Below are 18,527 nucleotides of genomic sequence, written 5' to 3' on the forward strand. Positions count from 1 at the left end.
CAGAGAAAATTGAATGTTATTAATGAGGAACGTTAACACATACGACGTTTGATGCAATTATTAACCTTTCGTCCGTGCTTTCCACTGTAATGTTTCTGGAGCAGCTGTGATCAGTCTGTGCGATTTGCTCATGCGCGACTTTAGCGTAACACCTCTACAATTTCTAGTCTTAGGGCGTAAGAAAATGACAATAACCTAGCGGTGAGTGTTTCTTCCTTTGGGATCCCTTTACAGAGGTAATTTTTAGTTCTTTTTCTAAGAAATCGTCCAAAGTTTGCATCAAGTTTCAAACATGTTCGAAGCCTCTGCAACAGAGTCACTATGTAACAGAGGTGAACATGAAGTCGCCGCTAGTTTTCACAGGATGTGATTTAAACTTCACTGCGACAAAAATTGCTCAAAAGCAAGCAGGCCTATAGACAACCGTCCACGCCGACTTTTCTGTAAATTACCGCTATGACGATTTTTTGTAATGGGCACTTGTATACAACATAATTTTGAGGCTCTTTCGAAGTTACTAAGTTCGCTTGCTGTTCATTTACTGTAAAACAGGCCTGTGCATTTAGACAACTTAAACATAAATATTATTGTATTCATGTCTGACATCACGGTAACATACCAGGAAGTTTACTTTTCAAATCCAACCAATGTCTGTAACAGAATCAGTTAGATCAATAAACGTCCATTTACATAGCAATAAGCAATCAACAGCCAATAAGATCTCTCTTTTTTCTCGAGTGACTTAAGAAAGCGAGATATTTCTTTAAAACTTGTAACTTGTTACTTATGTTATAATTTACTTTGCTTTATTTCTAGGTTACACGCTTCTGAAATTAAAACTGCTTTGATCTAAAAGATGGCGCCGAACTCCCATGATCCTCTAGGCCGATCGAGCGCGGCAATTGGTATTGAGGTGACCTTGGGCATTTTAATTTGCCTCGCTTCTACGCTCGGCAATTTATTGGTCGTTTATGTTGTCAACAGAGACCAAAGGCTCAAGAGTTTGACAAACATTTTCATTCACAACCTAGCGCTGACTGACATCTCCATGGCAACGCTACACGTGCCCTTCTGGGTAGTAAGTCTGTATACGGGAACTTGGATTTTCAGTGACACGTGGTGCGAACTTTCAGCCTCCATACAATTCACCTTGGGTGTCGCTTCAATTTTGAACATGGGGTTAATTGCTCTCAATCGCTACATCAGAGTCGTGAAACCAGCCTTGTATAGTAGGCTGTTCTCCAGCAAGAGGATGGCTCGAGTTTACTGCGCTCTAGTGTGGCTAGTTTCTATGGTTCTTTCTACACCACCGTTATACGGCTGGGGAAAAATGTCTTACCATCCTTTATTCGCAGTGTGCACGTTCACTTGGGAAATACAGTACATATCGTACGCCGTACTCATGGCCGGTGGAGTGGTCAATGGAACTACAATGGCGATATTTTACTCCTACTACAAAATTTACAAGACTTTAAAAAGAAGCACACAGACGATGAACGCTCATGACTTGGGAAACGGAACAGCGTCATCACAGCGTCGCAGCACAGATGTCAAACTTTTGAAGACCAGCTTCACTGTGGTTTGTGTCTTTGTAATGACATGGGGACCCGTATCTGTTGTCGTTATCGTCGAGTCTGCTGGGTGTCATATTCCCCGGGAGGTCTTTATAGCAGTTATTTACCTCATGTTCTCGAGCAGTCTGGTAAATCCCATTATCTACGGGATAATGAACCCGCAGTTCAAAGCGGCTTTCAAAAGGGTGCTAAGTTGTGGTCGTTATGACAACCACTGCGTGAATCAGAGTTGCACGGAGGAGAGGACGAGGGAGTCCAACGATACTGGAATAGCAGTGGGAGCCTTGAGTAACAGCGTGCAAGATAACACAATTAAGGCGTCTTCTGTTGAAGCGGATACGATTCAAAGGACAGAGTGATGACAAGATTGCAGTCCATAACTGATTCATTCGTTTACTATCAAGTCTTGTTTTTACAGAAAGCCGAATTAAGGGCCTAAGAGGAACTATCTGGCTTACAAAAAAATTGGTGTCATCTTGTCGGAGTGGATACAGTCCGAATTCAAATTTTCGAAAAAAAACAAAACTCTTACATGTTATGGCATAGCTCGTTCCTTGGTTAAGTACCTCGCGAAATCAAAACGTCCTGTCACTTTAAAACCAAGGTCTTCTAAGAGTTGTCATAAGTATATAATGTAAATATTTTAGAGGCCTTGAGTTCCTCAAGGCTTAAATATAGTGGTCACGTGCTTATGGCCTCACAATCCTGCTTAGAAATAATTCTCAAATGGGTCGCGAATGGTTTATTATAACCGAGAGCTAAACATTTGTCTGTACATACTGTATTACTTCAAAAACTCATTAATAATTCATAAGCCCATTGACCTATCATATGGTCGATAATTCATGTGTAGCGCCTCTTTTTTGCATTAACTAACTTTAATGTATTTATACTTGTCTTAATCATTTTACGTTGTAATTACAGTTTAATTCTATGGCCCCCCTGATGAGCTCATGTAGCTCTTGGGGCAAACATGTATACAAATATGTTTAAATAAAATAGTAATAATAATGAAAATAAAAACTCTTCTTGGAATCCCTTGATCCTCTCTTGCCGGAATCAAGGCCCTTCCCCTCCCCCTGCTACTCCCTCCCTCCCCATCCCTCCCCACCCCTCCTTGTTTATTTTACGTCAAAAACCCGTGGCAGTCATTTAATGAGACTCAATAAACTATGAAGAAGCAGTTAATTTAGTGTTGATTGGGTCAGTTAATTTTCATCCAGAAATGTGTAACAATAAAGCAAAAAGTTGCGTTAACTTACAACCCGACAGTAAAGGTGATTCTGCGACCTTACCTACTATTTTTTATTCTCAAAACTAATGGACCGTAAATATTGGTTTGGTTTTCGATATTATAAGGGCAATCAAAACAGGAAGAGGAAGGAACAATGCACCTTATATTTCGTTGTTCAATTTATTAATTACTTGTAAAATTACTGAAGAGAAGTTATTAAAATATCACGAAAATTCACCTTAAGTGATCATATCCTTAATTCTCACGACCTCAAGGGGTGAATAGGCATTGATATTACAGGGAGAAACTTGATGCTGATCACTGTTAGGGCTTAAAGGGTGATTAATGAAACAGTCAAAAATCACTCTTCTGAGTAATTCTATTCTTATGTAAAAATCTTAGTTTATTTATAGCTGTTTACGGGAAACCTGACTACTCACACGAAAACCTTGTCTTTGGAGGCGGAGGACCCTTTATAGAAAGATGAAAGAGATAAAAAGTGTGGTAAGTATCTATGAGAACCAAATGTACGACTGTTTATTAACTTTCAGTAACATTAAGTGTGAAAGTATTCGTTTTTACTGAGGCTTCATTTAGACGTGCCATTTCTGTCGAACTGAATATTGTTAAAATGCGGATAACTTTTAAAGAAACGAGTTTCATCCGCTCTAGCTCATTCAACTCTTAAATAAGATTGTAGTATTTGTTGTTTGAGTGGTCATTGGGCCCCCTTTCCGGGATTTACAGCAAGTTCCAATGTTGTCAGCTTTTTCTGGGACTTTAAAATTGCGACTATAACTTGATGCGACAAAAGTAATTATTTGGAGCTAAGAATGCTTAATATTTTACTACATACTATACCAAACGCAGCCGTGACGGTACAAACCCGTCGACTTGCTTTTCACTCAGCGTTGAGTGGATTCAATTCCCGACCTGGGCACAAGGCCATCAAAGCAGTTTACTGTTGTTTTCTCCGAGGGTTTTAATCTGCGGTCTCCGGTTCTCTTTAATCTAAATGGAACGCCAGAAACAGGAAAAAAGCAACGCCAAGTATCACTGAGTTCAATTTAGTAGATTTAGGGCCTGCAATTTCCAACTAAATTAAGTATTTTATTTCCTAAATCGTAGCTTCCGAATGTACGTATCGCTATGTCCTATAAAAGTTCTAATTCGGCAATAGTGGTAGAAAAGAAATATGTGTTAATAGAGTCAACACGATCGTATGTTTATAACGGAAAATTTCCGCTTTATTTACTTTAACGAATCACAGAATTAGTTATGATGGTTTTATGCCTCAATTTGGAAAAAGATTAAGGTGCTCGTATTGTAGCGCGCATTTCACGATAAAAAATGTTATTATTATGCAAAAATGAATCAAATAAATCTCTTCTGAAAAGATTTTCAAACTTAGCAAGTTGTTAAAGCGATCAGTTCAGTTCAGCCTGCGTGACGAGTGTTTTTAAGGAAGAGTCGAAACGGGAGTCACTCAAAATCGTAAGAACTTAGACATAGAAACTAGCTGCTGTAATTGCAGTTTCAAAACGAAATAACTTTGTAGCAAAAAGTGGAAGATCATTATGAATTAACACTTGAGTTGTTTTTGTTTATATTGCCTGCGATGACGTTTTTCATTTCGCTTGCGAACAATATAGCGTTGCTTTGTCATGCTTGCGAAAGTTAATAGAGTTTAATGAGACGGAACAAGCGGGCATGTTCGCCGGAAAATGACAAAAGAATTTAAAATAGATGGGTGTCCCGTGCACCCAATAAGATTACACGAGTCATTTCATCTGGGGTATGCGTAGGCAGAAAAATAGAGCATGTGCTCATTATTTTTGGTTAACAACATTTATCGATCAAAAGGTTCTGAAATAATATATATAAGTAGTTTTATTACACGAAATATCCGCCCCCCACCCCGTAGCATTTTTAGAGTACAATTGAAGACGTACTACCGAGCACAAATATGAGACCGTTTTATATCCCTCGCACCGGCGGATGAATCAAAACTGAGGTTTTTCAAGGACAAGTCTTTGATATCTTTTGTTAAAAATGATGAAACAAGACCTTCAATCAGCTGCCAAATAATTCTAGAATGGCGAGAGGAAAGAAATCAACTCAATTCTTGAAAGGAACAACTCGTGATCTGTTCTAGTGCATTTTGAAAACAAAAATGCGCGAACTTGAAAAACATTAGCCTAACATTTTTCAAGTTTCAATCCAAACCGGCCTACTCTGTCTCTGACCAGAGGCACTAATCGACAGTTTTATTGCACTGGGGTGATAATTTATAACAAACTTGACAATTTTTTCGTTGTTTCTCCCGACAGACAAACATTTTTGGGTTTTGAAATGACAGCAAATTTGCGTGATACTTCCACTTTAAGGAACCATGTTTGAGGGAAGAAACGTGTCGCCGAGATGGGCAAATTATTCATCGAAAAGTTCATATATTTTATGCGTTTGTGGTAATTGGGACTAATATATATGAAAACTATGCCTTGTGTAAACAATTTTCGACTGTTGGTCTTTGAGTCCTCCTGAAGCTTTTGTTCACTAAATTTGACTGAGCCTTTTCTTGCTTTCAAGAAGTAAATATATGTTTAGTCTCATTTCCTATGATGTACAGCGCACTTGATCATTTTATGGAAAGTCGCGCTATATAATTTTTTTATTATTTAATATTCATATATTATATATTAGTAAATATATGTTGCGCGCAATAGGCTATCTGTTTCTTGATTGTTCAGTCCGTAAAGTAGTATTTCCATGAGAATGATGTATTAATCAGTAAATGACACAGGCATACTCGGAAAAAAATACGAGTGCACCTATCAGGAGTCAAACCTAAGATCTTCCGATTACTAGTTCGGATGCTCTACTACTGAGCTACAAGAGACTCGTGGGAGCCAAGGCCATTAAACTAGGTTCATGGGAAAAACATCCTGAATACTGCTTGGATTGGAATGTCAATATGTGGGATATGCGCAATGGAAATAATGTGATGCAATGTGTTAAGCCTGGTGAATAAAAGAGAATGATGTATTAATCAGTAAATGGCACAAGCATACTAGTATTTCCTTGTATGCATGACGCACAAAACTAACCATCACTGTAACTATTGTTGAAAATTTGCAGAAAAAACTTGATGCCCTGCTTGAGAGCAGTGGAGACAAATTAGTTGTGATTGATTTCTTTGCTGACTGGTGCGGACCTTGCAGATCGATCGCACCCAAATTTGAGGTAATTAAAATAGTCGCTCTTGTTACATTGAAGGTACACGCCCAAGTTAATAACTCTTTTCTCGTTGACTTTTAAGCTGCTCGGTGTTGCGTTTATTAAAACGTAGAGGGAAAAATTACTGAATGCTGATTGGTCGAGGCAGAAGGCATTTTTTTCATAATTTTCCTTCACCGTGTACAAAATTACTCACTCCTGATTGGCTGAGCGGCGAAAATACTCGCTTCTGATTGGCTGAGCATGCCGCGTCCACAACTGTCATGGACGCAATATTGAAAAGTTTGCTTTGTTATTGAAAACGAAGCAAATGTTCCGTAAAAGCTCGATCCGTCACAGATCATGCTATCCTTGCAAACGAAAACCATGTGACTTTGACACACACACGATAAATCGCATTCATTCAACAGTTCGCGACTGTGCCGTCTATATGGATTCGTTTGCAAAAGATTGCTTTTCAAACAAATTCCACTTTGATTTTGGAGACCGCTCTCACATTTGGCGTTTTCGATAAGCACTGGCGTGGACGAAACATGAAGAGGGGCCTTAATAGGTCCTAAAAGGTCTTTATTAAAGAATTCTAGGTAACAACGTGACAAGATAAAAAATTGTTACCGTCAATAACTCCTGTTTTTGCCCGGAATACTTTCATGCTTGCTCAGGTGTCTAAATTTAGTTGTTGTTTATCATTATCTAATTTGGAGCTGTAGTTCTCGCTCGGATAAGTGGACATGATAATAGTTCACCGTCAGCACTTGTCCTTGACGACCGGACAAGATTGATCTTTATTGATCCCCCTGGTTGAAAATGCTCTATGTTTCTCTTGTTATTAAGAAAAGTACTTACACAGCTTGATTTGAAGTAATAGTTAAATAATCAGTGCTTGACTGTACGACACAAATCTACTAACCTTTGAATGCAGAATTTGCGCCTATTTTCCAGAATGAAACCATTGACAATTTAAGATCGCACATATCCCCTGTGGTCCCCTCACCCAATGCTGTCCTGCGGTTTCGGCAATCTGTAATCAAGGTTCTCTGCGGCCGCAAACAACATCAATCAGCCTCTTTCCCAAGGAGCGATGTCAGAAGCTGTAAATAAGAGAACGTCAATTGATTTACATTAGAGATTTCTCCAGTTAAACTACTTCTCTTTTCACAGAGAATGGCCTCAGAGTTCCCAGATGTAGTTTTTGCCAAAGTAAACATTGAAAAAGCAAAGGTGTGTATGTTTAGCACTCGCAATTTCGACATTCGCTTTCAGCTGTATGCAGGTTAGGTGTCACACATGAATCTAGTTACGTTCGACGTAGGAAGAACGCTCCCTAATACGGATTTGAGTCGAGATTTTATGGGACTTGTCGCAGATGGGTCGATGGATCTTGGGACGGCACATCTAGCATCCCCCGCAGATTTTTTTGCAGGGGTGGATGACATCACAAAGAGAGAGAGCCTGGGATCGAGATTGGCCTGGTGACATCGAACGCACTGTCTAATCTACGATTATTACTAGTATAAGTATATGACCAGCTCACCTCCATCAGATGAGTCTCTCAATAGCTCAGTGGTTGGTTTGAACATTCTAATGGTGTATGGCCGGTTTCTCATAGGTTTGCTAACAGCTATGGGTTGGACTCTCGTCAGGGACTCAGACGTCACCGTTCGGCGTAGTCTCGTGCTAAAAGAAAATTTGAGTACAACTTGCTCACTACATAAACAGCTTTTCTTTTTATTTTATGCCACTTTAGACGTAACAGAGCTTTGAGCAAGAGAAAAATGACAAGAAAGTCGAGTTAGATCGGAAGAGATCGATATAAAATCATGCCATCACCAACAATGCTTAGAGCGGTGTTCAACATAGTGTCAAAAGTAATTCGCCTTTGTTGTCGTTTCGCTCTGTGATTGGTCAGCAAGATTCACTTTTTTTTAACCAATGCCGGAGAAGCAAAACTAAACCAATCGTGACTTGCTCGCACGCGTTTTCCCGCGCTTGGCACCGGTTACATGCATGCGCATGACTTGTTGCAGTGTTTCATCTGATGTGATTGGTTAGAGTATTTTTATTGGCTTTGCCTGTACGTCGCTGAAGTGAAAACGGCTTTAAGACAAGCGAGACTGATATTCTTTCCTCACAGCCATTTCGAATTTTTCATTCTCTATAGGACATTGTTAACCAGTACGTTGTCGTCTCAATCCCGTACTTCAAGCTTTTCAAAAACAAAAAGGTAAGGCTAATAGACGTGTGAGGATCTCATGTTTTAACAATAGCATATGAGGTACTTTTTTTTTATTTCAAAAGACAATTGTTAGTGTCTAGAGGAAATTAGGGGAAAATATTCCTTTCTCCTTTCTACCCATGACACCTAAAGTTTAATCCCACACTTTGAACGCCTGAAAGAGCCGGGGCCATCTCTTATTTGAATTGCACCCATTTTCAGACCAGACAGCTCAAAACCCACACCCACTGGCCATGTACATACTTGTGTAGTTCATATAAACTGAAGGAGTACCCCATCCGCCCTCCACCCCATCCCCCTCCCCCTATCCCTCCTCCACCCCATCCCCAGGATACCAGATAACCGAGTTCGGTAAAACCAGCAGTAGTCGCGTTAAATTTTTCAGTTCTACGTATTGTCAGCCTTACTTTTTGTCTTCCTTTCTATTTTTGGCTGATTAGAGCTGTCACCAGCTCGTACGTATACAAGCAGCATTTTCGTTCACGCTCCTTTGCCGGTAGTATTCCCTTTCAGTGCATGATTGAAGGAAGTAAGGATAACATCGATTAGTATCGACTACTACAGGGGGTGAGGTCTAGGAATGGATAGCCATTCATATCCAAGATAGCTAGCGAAAGTTATATATTTGAACTGAAAATAAGTAGTGAGAATCTCATATTTTTGTCTGAAAATAGAACAGGTTTTAAGTAGTGGGTAGCTGGCTACCATGGACGTAAATGCATTTTAGACCTTTCACAGTGATGCCAAACATTGATGACATAACAATGGCATAGCCACTTTAACATAATTAATATGACATGGTGACGTAATTTCAGGCAGTGAATGACGTCAGAGGAACCAATGAGGCAAGCCTTAAAGAACAGATCGTCACGTGGAAAGACATCACTGAGGCACAGGCAGACCAGGATGAACAGGAATACCAAGAGTGAAGGACACCAAGCAATACGAATTCTGAAGAACTCATTTATCTCTTGAAATTGGACACATAGTTTATCACCCTCACACGAACACTTTTATATAAATGCGTCGAGTGGTGTGACCCTTGTACCTCTTGGGAGTTAAAATATTTTAAAAAGTTTATTTACCAAAGATAGCTTGATTTATGATGTTTGTTTGTTTTTTATTGTGATTATGCAAAACTTCAGTGTAAATGAGTGTTGGACTTTCTAGACCCTATATGCCCAAAGGTGTTTTTTATCATTATCATTATCATTATTAAAAACTGGTCATTACATAATGCACAGTTCCGGAGTTTTGATTGGCTTAGCTACCATGGGATATTTGACAATTATCCTGCGAAATCGTGCGGAATATCGCCTGATACTTAGCCGACGAGGCCGTGGGCCGAGTTGGCTATCAGGGGATATTCCTCAAGACTGAGCAGGATAAGTGTTTTATTATTCGACACATTGAATAGCACAGAAAAGCTGGAGACGATCTTTATTTTGCCATTTTTCTCCCCGACACACGAAATTACGTATATCGCAGGATATCTGTTGACTACTGACGACGAATCAGTCAGTGCGTTATGACCTGGCAGTGTTACGATGTGTTGAACTATAATGAACGATATTCTAGCCATCCGTTAGTTAAATTTGCTCATGCACATCAGCTGAGACCAAGAAATCACGAAAGACCGTATCTAACTATCAAAAACTAGCCTGTAATGCAGACGCGAAGCGAGAGGGAAACGCGCGGGCTTTTAATCGCACGCAAATTTCGCGAACCTGTTGCGTGAAAAGAAAAGAAAGGAAAAACATTTCTTTCTTGTTTGCGCGAACAGTTTATTTTCTTCACCGTCTTCTGGGCCCGGGGCCAACCAGTCTGGTCTACATCTTTTGAGAAATTGAGAATGATGTAATACTCAGTAAGTGGCACAGGCATACTCGCAAAAAAACCCGAGTGCTCCTATCAGGAGTCGAACCTAAGACCTAACGATTACTAGTTCGGATGCTCTACTACTGAGCTACAAAAAAAAAAAAAAAAACTAGTAGGAGCTAAGGCCATTAAACTAGGTTCACGGGACAAACATCCTGCATCATACTGCTAGGGTTGGAATGTCATGTGTGGCATATACGCGATGGAATAAACGTGATGGAACATTTTAAGCCTGGTGAATAAATGAGAATGATGTATTATTCAGTATTAGTATGTGACAAAGGCATACTTTTGAAAACTTGTTTCCTATTTTCGCTTTCAGGTGTTGTGCTTTAGGCGTTAGGTTTTACTTACTTTTACAATAACAAAAGCTCTCCTGTTTGTCTCATAGTTTTAGTTTGGAAAGAGAAATTAATCGCGTGAAAGCGACAAAGAATGTCCTCTACAGTAATTTCTCTTTTCAGAGAGCTAAATTAAGAGATCAAAACCCTTCCTGCCATTGAAAAAGTAACAACTGAAACTCGAAAAAATTAGTGAAAAGGCCAAGTTTGAGAATCTTTTCTTTGGAAAAGATATAGCTTCGTTAAGTCTGAAAATTTTATAGATGAGAATGATGTATTATTCAATGAATGACGCAGGCATACTGGTTCGGAAAAAGGAAATCCGAGTGCTCCTATCAGGAGTCGAACCTAAGACCTTCCGATTACTATTTCGTATGCTGACACTGAGCCACAAGAGACTCGTGGGAGCTAAGGGCCATTTAACTAGGTTCATGGGACGAACATCCTACATACTGCAAGGATTATAGATGTTTGTATGGAAGCGGGCACTGAAGTTTTTCCCGTCTTCATACCAACCCCTGCAAAACTTCCTGGATTTACGGAATAATATCTTCCTTTTCCATAAGACAAGACTCTGAAATTTGGTCTTTTTATTAATTTTAATGTCAGCAGTGTCAATAATTTTTCATTACCCGCCCTACACAAAAATTTTAAAATACCGTGATAGAGGTCTATATACCTCAGTTAGCCTCACGCAGCTCCACCGAACAAAATAAATTAAACCTACCCTTCTTTTCTACCCGAGAATAAAGCAACTTTTTAATTTGACTGAAGAAAACCTCGTTTATTATACTTAACGATTAGCATGAACCAAAGTAACTCACTTTTCGAGGAAAAGGAATAAAAAAACACACATAAAAATTAATTTCCTTGTTTTGCTTAGTAATCATTAACATTTAAAAAAATCGTGAAAACTTTATAGTCCTCAGTTATTGCTTTGCATTAAATGATTTCAAAATTAATATCATTTTTAAAGGTTGATATGATCGGATTAAAATTTGTTGTTTAATTTAAACGAGATAAGAGGTCCAGCACCTTAGGATCGTTTTGTTTAAAGGGAGGCGAAATTACACATTGTAATACTTAAATTTTCAATTAATAAATCTGTTCACTTTTTAATTAAAATGATTCGACCACCGCACAGTAGAGAAAAGCGGTGAAAAGGATTCTTATGAAACTCTCAACGAAGTTTGCTGTACATACTGTTACTATGGCAACTAGTAAACAAGGGAAGCATTGAAAAGTGAGATGCAATCTTGTATTAATTTCACTTTTTTCTAGCAAGCTAGTGTAAGCTAGCAGCGTACTAAATGTTTTGCTTGCATGACGAAAACATTTGATTGAATTTACAAGGGTATTTTCTACTTCAAATGAGCACGCAGTATAGGAACTCATCTACAAATACAACCAAATCAGAGAAACAGGCAAGCGTTTCTTTTTCATTGCGGTCTTACAAAATATTCTGGTTTGTTAAACTTTGCCGTTTGAAAAATCAAAATCAAAAAGGCTGCCAACTCAAACAGAATGATCGTAACGAAACAAGAAGGTACCTCTGCGTAAGTATTTTTAGATGAATACTTTTTCAATGCACCGATCAAAAATCCAATATGTGAAGGGTAAATTGTAAGTGTCCGTCAGAGGCACACTGAACTGAACTGAACTGAACTGAACACCTTTATTTAAACAGGGTAGTCCGTTCAGGACTGGAAGGAACCATTTCTTTCACTTTTCGTTTTGTGCTCCCGCTTTCGACCAAAGCCAGTGTTCAGGTGGTCTTGAACAAGCTCGGTAAAATGTTCTGAAAGCTGGTATTGGTAAGCTAAATTTTTGCGCCACCCTGTAAAAGGAGAAAGCTCTTTTATACAAAAATGGGTGAATGTTTTCTTCATTGTGAAATTCTCCACCTACGTTTTATTGATTGCAAGCCATACAAATAGGGGCACACAACAACTAGAAAATTTAAGCTAAATACTTTAAATGTTGTCTCCTGTCATCCTATGATCATTGTTACGCCATATTTAAGGCAAATTTGTGTAATCCGACACAGTCTGTTCGCATTCTTTATAGTTAAAAATTTAAATCGTAGAAAAAATTAAGGGAACGAAAACAATGTTATTCTCCTAATATCCGATCTGCTGTTAGTTCTTTTAAAAGGCTAACTGGTCTTATTCTGTACTCAAAACGGCACATTCGCACTCCCAAAAGTTCTTCTGTGCTGCAAAAGTTTCAGGTGGCATTTCACGCTAGTTTTTCTTCACAATTTAATCCTAATTTCTGCGGCGGATAATGTCCTCCAAACAGCTAGTTGTTCGGTCGAAACGAGCCGTTGCGCTTTCCCGATGCAAATGGGGCCAGTTTGGCAAGGTGGGGCATTTTGAAAAGCAGTATAAATTTTAACTGTTTCTGACAAGCAGCATCTGTTGTTTTCACAGCCTTTTTTTTTTGTGATATATTTCTGTAAAACTCTTAGTTTTAAACTGGAAAGGACCGCTTGTACTTCTCAACATATTGTCTTAGGTACAACATGTTTTTTCATCTCATTCGATTTACCATAACTCTGGAGCCAATACTATGCACATTAAATTTATTGTGCAGTCTTTTCCTACGGCGTTTCTTCTTGTTTGGTGTTTGGCGATTTTGAAAATGATTAAATAAAAGTTGGGGAATGTTTTGTTCCAGTTTTCGACTTTAGAGCCGTTAACAATGAAGGCCTGTCAACAACCGGCAAGGAATGAACACAACGAAGGGTTCTGTACAAGCTCATTGTAGATTTGATTAGATTTGGATCCTTTTGTTTGCATAAAGGTTTTCCGCCTTTACCATTTTTGTCTTTTTTTCGACGTGAAACGAATTCAATTAAGGGGGCTCGCAGCAGTTTCTCTAACCTGGGAGTCAGTGGATTTCTTTGAGAAATGCCATACCCCCATTAAAAAGAGCTCAAATTAAAACAAAATACGAAACGAGACAACAAGAGACGTGAGCGGTGCAATTTAACTTCCACGTCTCAAACCGCTGGAAATATGAATATCAGCAAATTAAAAGGCACAGGTAAGTTTACGAACTAACAATATGATCTAATTTTCGGCTTTTTATCGCTATTTTTGAGTGATAGTGCTATTGGTATTAGTTTAGCCTAACGTCCATCCTAGAATAATATATACACTCTGTTTTCGTCTTTTTGTCGCTTTTTTGAAAAGATAATATTAGTGGTATAAGTTCTGCCTAATTTTCATCTGAATACAATACACTCTCAATCAATATGACCAGCTCCCAGTTAGCTTGATAGCTCAGTTGGTAGAGCACTGCACCGGCATCGCAGAGGTCATGGGTTCGAATCCCGTTGAAGCTTGAAATTTTTCAGGCTTTCTTTTCGCAACTGCTCAAATTGTGTAAACAACTGCGATGGCCTTCCAATTATTAAAAAAATTACGTTCCTCTCTTTCAAATAGAAGAAAGATCCTCGCAGTTATTACGCAACTTAAGCAGTTGCGAAAAGAAAGCCCGAAAAAAATTCAGGCTTGAACGGGATTCGCACCCATGACCTCTGCGATGCTGGTGCAGTGCTCTACCAACTGAGCTATCAAGCCAACTGGGAGCTGGTCATATTGTTAGTTCGTGAAATACCCGTGAAGGATGAATAAATACTGAATGTAAATATATGAAACATATATGCTTTTGTTCCTTTCTTTGTAATCTGCAGACATGGGAAATGCGCAGTTTAACTCAACCTTCAACGCTAAAAACTACTCAAACATCACAAACAGCACCGGAGGAATCATTGCCACGACCCCTCCTCCATTCAGACCGCCCCAGAGCCGTGAGGAGATCAATAGACAGCTAGAAGCTATCGCATGTGTCGGGACACTCACTTTTGTCATCAACCTGACCATGGTGATATTCACGTCCATCCGACTCAAGGCGGTGCCGTACATGTTCATACAGAATTTCATGGTGATCGATCTCATCAACGCCGCTGTCACCTCCGGCCCTTGGGCTGCAGGGGTTCTTTTCGATTTTTTAGGTGAGGTAGTGATGACGATGATGATGATTACGATGATTTGTAGGGGAGCAGGGATGGCGCAGGGGTGAGAGCACTCGCCTCTCACCAATGTGGCCTGGGTTCGATTCCCGGACTCGGCGTCATATGTGGGTTGAGTTTGTTGTTGGTTCTCGTCCATGCTCCGAGAGGTTTTTCTCCGGGTACTCCGGTTTTCCCCTCTCCTCAAAAACCAACATTTCCAAATAATAAAATTCGATTTGAATTATTGTCAAGCACTTTATCATGAGCCTCTGGCTCGGGAGATTACGCAAGCACTCCCCGTGTTATTGACATTAAATAAATTACTTTAAATTATAATCATTGCACTTACAGTGACAATAATGATAATGACAATGACGATTATATTGATAAGGGAGGTGTTGCAAGAGATGACAATGATGTTGACGAAGCCGATAGTAATAACGATAAAGGTAACGATGACGATGATGATGACCAAGACAATTTAAGGACAAAAGAAATGACGATGACGATGATGGAAGTTGTGGCAGTGTTCGGATGACGGATGATCATTTTGATGACTTTGAAGGATGACAACCTGCCGTACAACCCGCAGTGCGAGTGGCGGTCAAAACTTGTTTTCGTGAGTCATCCAATGCGAAAAGTAACACTTCGTTGTCGACTAAATGAAGATAATACTTTGCGCCATGCTAAAAACTTTTCTGTGTCTTCAATGTAGACTTTATGTACTTTCTCTTGTTGGTACAAACAATCACAGAGCGCAGGCTTCAATGACGTATGAAAACTTAGTTTTGACTCGGTTCAGACGCGCGGACCGTATGGCAGCTGGAGCATATGACAAAGATGATGACGATGATGGTAATGCTAATGTTGACAGCAGTGATAATGATGATGATGATTGTGACTAGTACATGTTGAACACAACAGTAATGATGATTGTAATAAGGACTGCTGTGGCTGTGATGATGATGATGATGATGATGATGATGATGATGATGATGATGATGATGATGATGATGATGATGATGATGATGGTGACAACGTGGTCGAGTGGTTAGAGGTGCGGATCCGTAATCCGGAGGCCCCAAGTTCGAGTCCCTTCTCTGACCACTAGCTGGATTTGTTTCATGATAGCCCCCTCTTCAAATCCTGGGATTTTTAGAGTTTCCGTTCTGTTTAAAATATTTGTTTGATTACACGGCCCCACAAGGTTCTAACTTTAAATTTAACCGTGTATCTGAATAAATTTACTTTACTTTACTTACGACTACGACGACGTCGATGACTGTAACGAATACCAACATTTGAAATCGTAATTGTTAAATTTTCAAAAGTAAAAACATTATTCGCAGACCTGGGTTCGTTGCCTTTCCTATGCCGTATCCAAGGATTCTTCCACAACACCTTGGCGACAGTGTTCTTGGGTACAGTCACCGCCATCGCAGTCAGTCGATTCCTGTACATCGTGTCTCCAAGCACCTACTCCATGTTCTTTGTGAACAAGCCAATTGTCCGTCTGCTGTTGTTTTCAATCTGGTTCGGAGCTGGATTCTTGTCGTCTCCGCCCTTGAATCCCGGCGTGTGGGGAACTTATGCCACCTTTGAAGGCACGTGTTGGTTGTCGTGGAACGAAGGTAAGTTGATTGAAACACATCCTAGTTACCTACGCAGCCGTTATAAGGGTGGTCACGCAACAGTGGGGAGAAGCGTAGCGGGACCACACCCACGAGACAGGCCAAAAAAGAAAAAAAAAAAACAGGCTTTTGACTCTGAATTTCGTGCCATGAAATAAAAAAAAATTTAAAAGAAACACCCACTAAAATATAAATTTATGCTAGAAAATGCTAAAGAGTAAAAAAAAAAGTGAGTGTGTGAGTGGACAAAAATCTGTTCAATTTATACAAATCTGTGGTGGTGCTGCCGCTTTCAAGTGTTTTTAATCAGACCGACTTTCACTTCGCACTTCACTAACAGAGAACAAGCTGTAACGTGTAAATTGGCCCTGAGATTGAACCAATCAGGGCAATAAATTAAATCGCCGTATAGCCTCAACAAAATTATCGTATGACTTCATTTATCGCAACAACTCGAAACCTAGAATTTCACTCTACGATTTCTAATCCTGCTCTAGAAAAATAGTAAATAAAAGGGTTACCAGTAACAAGGCTGACAATCTTTTATCTAGGAAACGACGCGTCCATAACCTACTCCGCCTTCCACACGATCATCACCCTGGGTCCAGCTGTTACCTTCACCGTCCTGGCGATCGTGTTCGTCGCCCGGAAGAGGAAGAACACCATCCATCCTACCCCTGCGGCGCCACCCACGCAGCTGAACAACCAGCCAGGACTGCCTCCACCGACCCCTACCGTGATGGGATTCACCAGGAATGGAACCCACTTCCTTAACCTTGAGGTGAAGTATAAAAATTCAGTGTACTGAGTACGAATATGAGCAACTTTTAAAATCTACTGGACATGCCTCAGATTACGTAAGATACTAAACTGGTTCTTAAACCATTGTTCTCTACTTGTCAGTAGAGAACAGCCTTCAGGACTTTATGTAGACCAAAAGTTAGAAACACCTTGTACAGCACAATAAACAGCACCCCAGGAAAGTATTGCTCAGTAGCTTTCGTTTGAATGGTCACACTTTAGGATTTCAGCCACAGACTCAAAAGTTAGAACCACCTTGTACAGCATAACAAACAGCACCACAGGAAAGTACTGCTCAGTAGCTTTCGTTTGAATGATCACACTTTAGGATTTCATCCACAGACTCAAAAGTTAGAACCACTTTGTACAGCATAATAAACAGCACCACAGGAAAGTACTGCTGAGTAACTTTTACTTGAATGGTCACACTTTAGGATTTCATCCACAGACTCAAAAGTTAGGACCACTTTGTACAGCATAATAAACAGCACCACAAGAAAGTACTGCTCAGTAGCTTTCATTTGAATGGTCACACTTTAGGTTATTATCTGCAGACTCAAATGCAAGAACCGCCTTGTACAGCATAATAAACAGCACACAGGAAAGTACTGCTCAGTAGCTTTCATTTGAATGGTCATACTTTAGGATTTCGTCAACCGACTCAAATGTTAGAACCACCTTGTACAGCATAATAAACAGCACCACAGGAAAGTACTGCTCAGTAGCTTTTATCTGAATTATCATACGTTAGGATTCTAGTAACGTACTCAAAGTTAATTTCAATTAAAATCACATCTTACAGCATTATAAGGAGTGTATCACTCAGCGCTTTTATTTCAATGGTTGCAGTTAAGGACTTCATCTCCAGATCAAAACATGAGATTTACTTTGTATTGCACAATAAAAGGCACCACATGTTGGTGATTTTAAATTTTAACAATTTTTAATTTTTTGTCTAACAGGTGCAGTACATCTCCTGTGCATTGTTCCTGCTGTATCTAATCTTGTGGACGGCCATTACTGTGGTGGAAGCCATGTTTGTTGTCCACTGGAGCAAGGTAGACTACAGGGCAGTCATAGTACTCACCTTCATGTACCAGTCACGTGGTATACTGCACCCGTTCATATATTTACTCCTCAGCCCCAAGATGAGGCGTGCATTTCTGAGGTGCATGGGCAAAGAGAATACTGGGATTGCAGATAACTTGCACAAGACCTCCGTGGCTGACATGCAGGCCCCAGAATAGTGATGAGAATTTAATGTTATTGTAACAACCTTTTGATGGCTATGATCTTAACTCTTTTGCTCACAAGAGAGTCTGAGCTTAAAACAGGAAAAGGTTTAAAAAATTAATTTGCTTTGTAAGAAAGCTATTTTAAAAGACAAACGACACTACAGGAAAGTACTGCTCAGTAGCTTTCATTTGAATGGTCACACTTTAGGATTTCATCCACAGACGCAAAGTTAGAACCACCTTGTACAGCATAATAAACATCACCACAGGAAAGTACTGCTCAGTAGCTTTCATTTGAATGGTCACACTTTAGGATTTTACCCACAGACTCAAAAGCTA

At 39.6% G+C, this 18,527-nt stretch overlaps 3 protein-coding genes across 3 annotated transcripts; all 3 read left to right on the top strand.

Moving 5' to 3' along the window:
• Positions 1-856: 856 nt before the first annotated feature.
• On the top strand, positions 857-1,933 carry LOC146462550 (melanopsin-like). The gene has a single exon (XM_085085317.1). The coding sequence runs from the start codon at positions 857-859 to the stop codon at positions 1,931-1,933; it is 1,077 nt and encodes a 358-aa protein (XP_084941443.1).
• Positions 1,934-3,181: 1,248 nt separating this feature from the next.
• LOC146462551 (thioredoxin-like) lies at positions 3,182-10,106 on the top strand. The gene is made up of 5 exons (XM_085085290.1): positions 3,182-3,312; positions 5,947-6,051; positions 7,207-7,266; positions 8,207-8,269; positions 9,097-10,106. The coding sequence occupies exons 1-5, from the start codon at positions 3,292-3,294 to the stop codon at positions 9,208-9,210; spliced, it is 363 nt and encodes a 120-aa protein (XP_084941416.1). The 5' UTR covers positions 3,182-3,291; the 3' UTR covers positions 9,211-10,106.
• A 4,096-nt stretch (positions 10,107-14,202) lies between these two features.
• Positions 14,203-18,527, top strand: LOC146462552 (uncharacterized). Its single transcript, XM_085085285.1, has 4 exons — positions 14,203-14,521; positions 15,871-16,152; positions 16,704-16,933; positions 17,916-18,527. Exons 1-4 carry the CDS (start codon positions 14,203-14,205, stop codon positions 18,198-18,200), a joined length of 1,116 nt encoding a protein of 371 aa, XP_084941411.1. The 3' UTR covers positions 18,201-18,527.

This window comes from Pavona decussata, unplaced genomic scaffold (assembly GCF_977016875.1).
Source record: "Pavona decussata unplaced genomic scaffold, jaPavDecu1.1 SCAFFOLD_186, whole genome shotgun sequence".
Taxonomy (NCBI): Eukaryota; Metazoa; Cnidaria; class Anthozoa; order Scleractinia; family Agariciidae; genus Pavona; species Pavona decussata.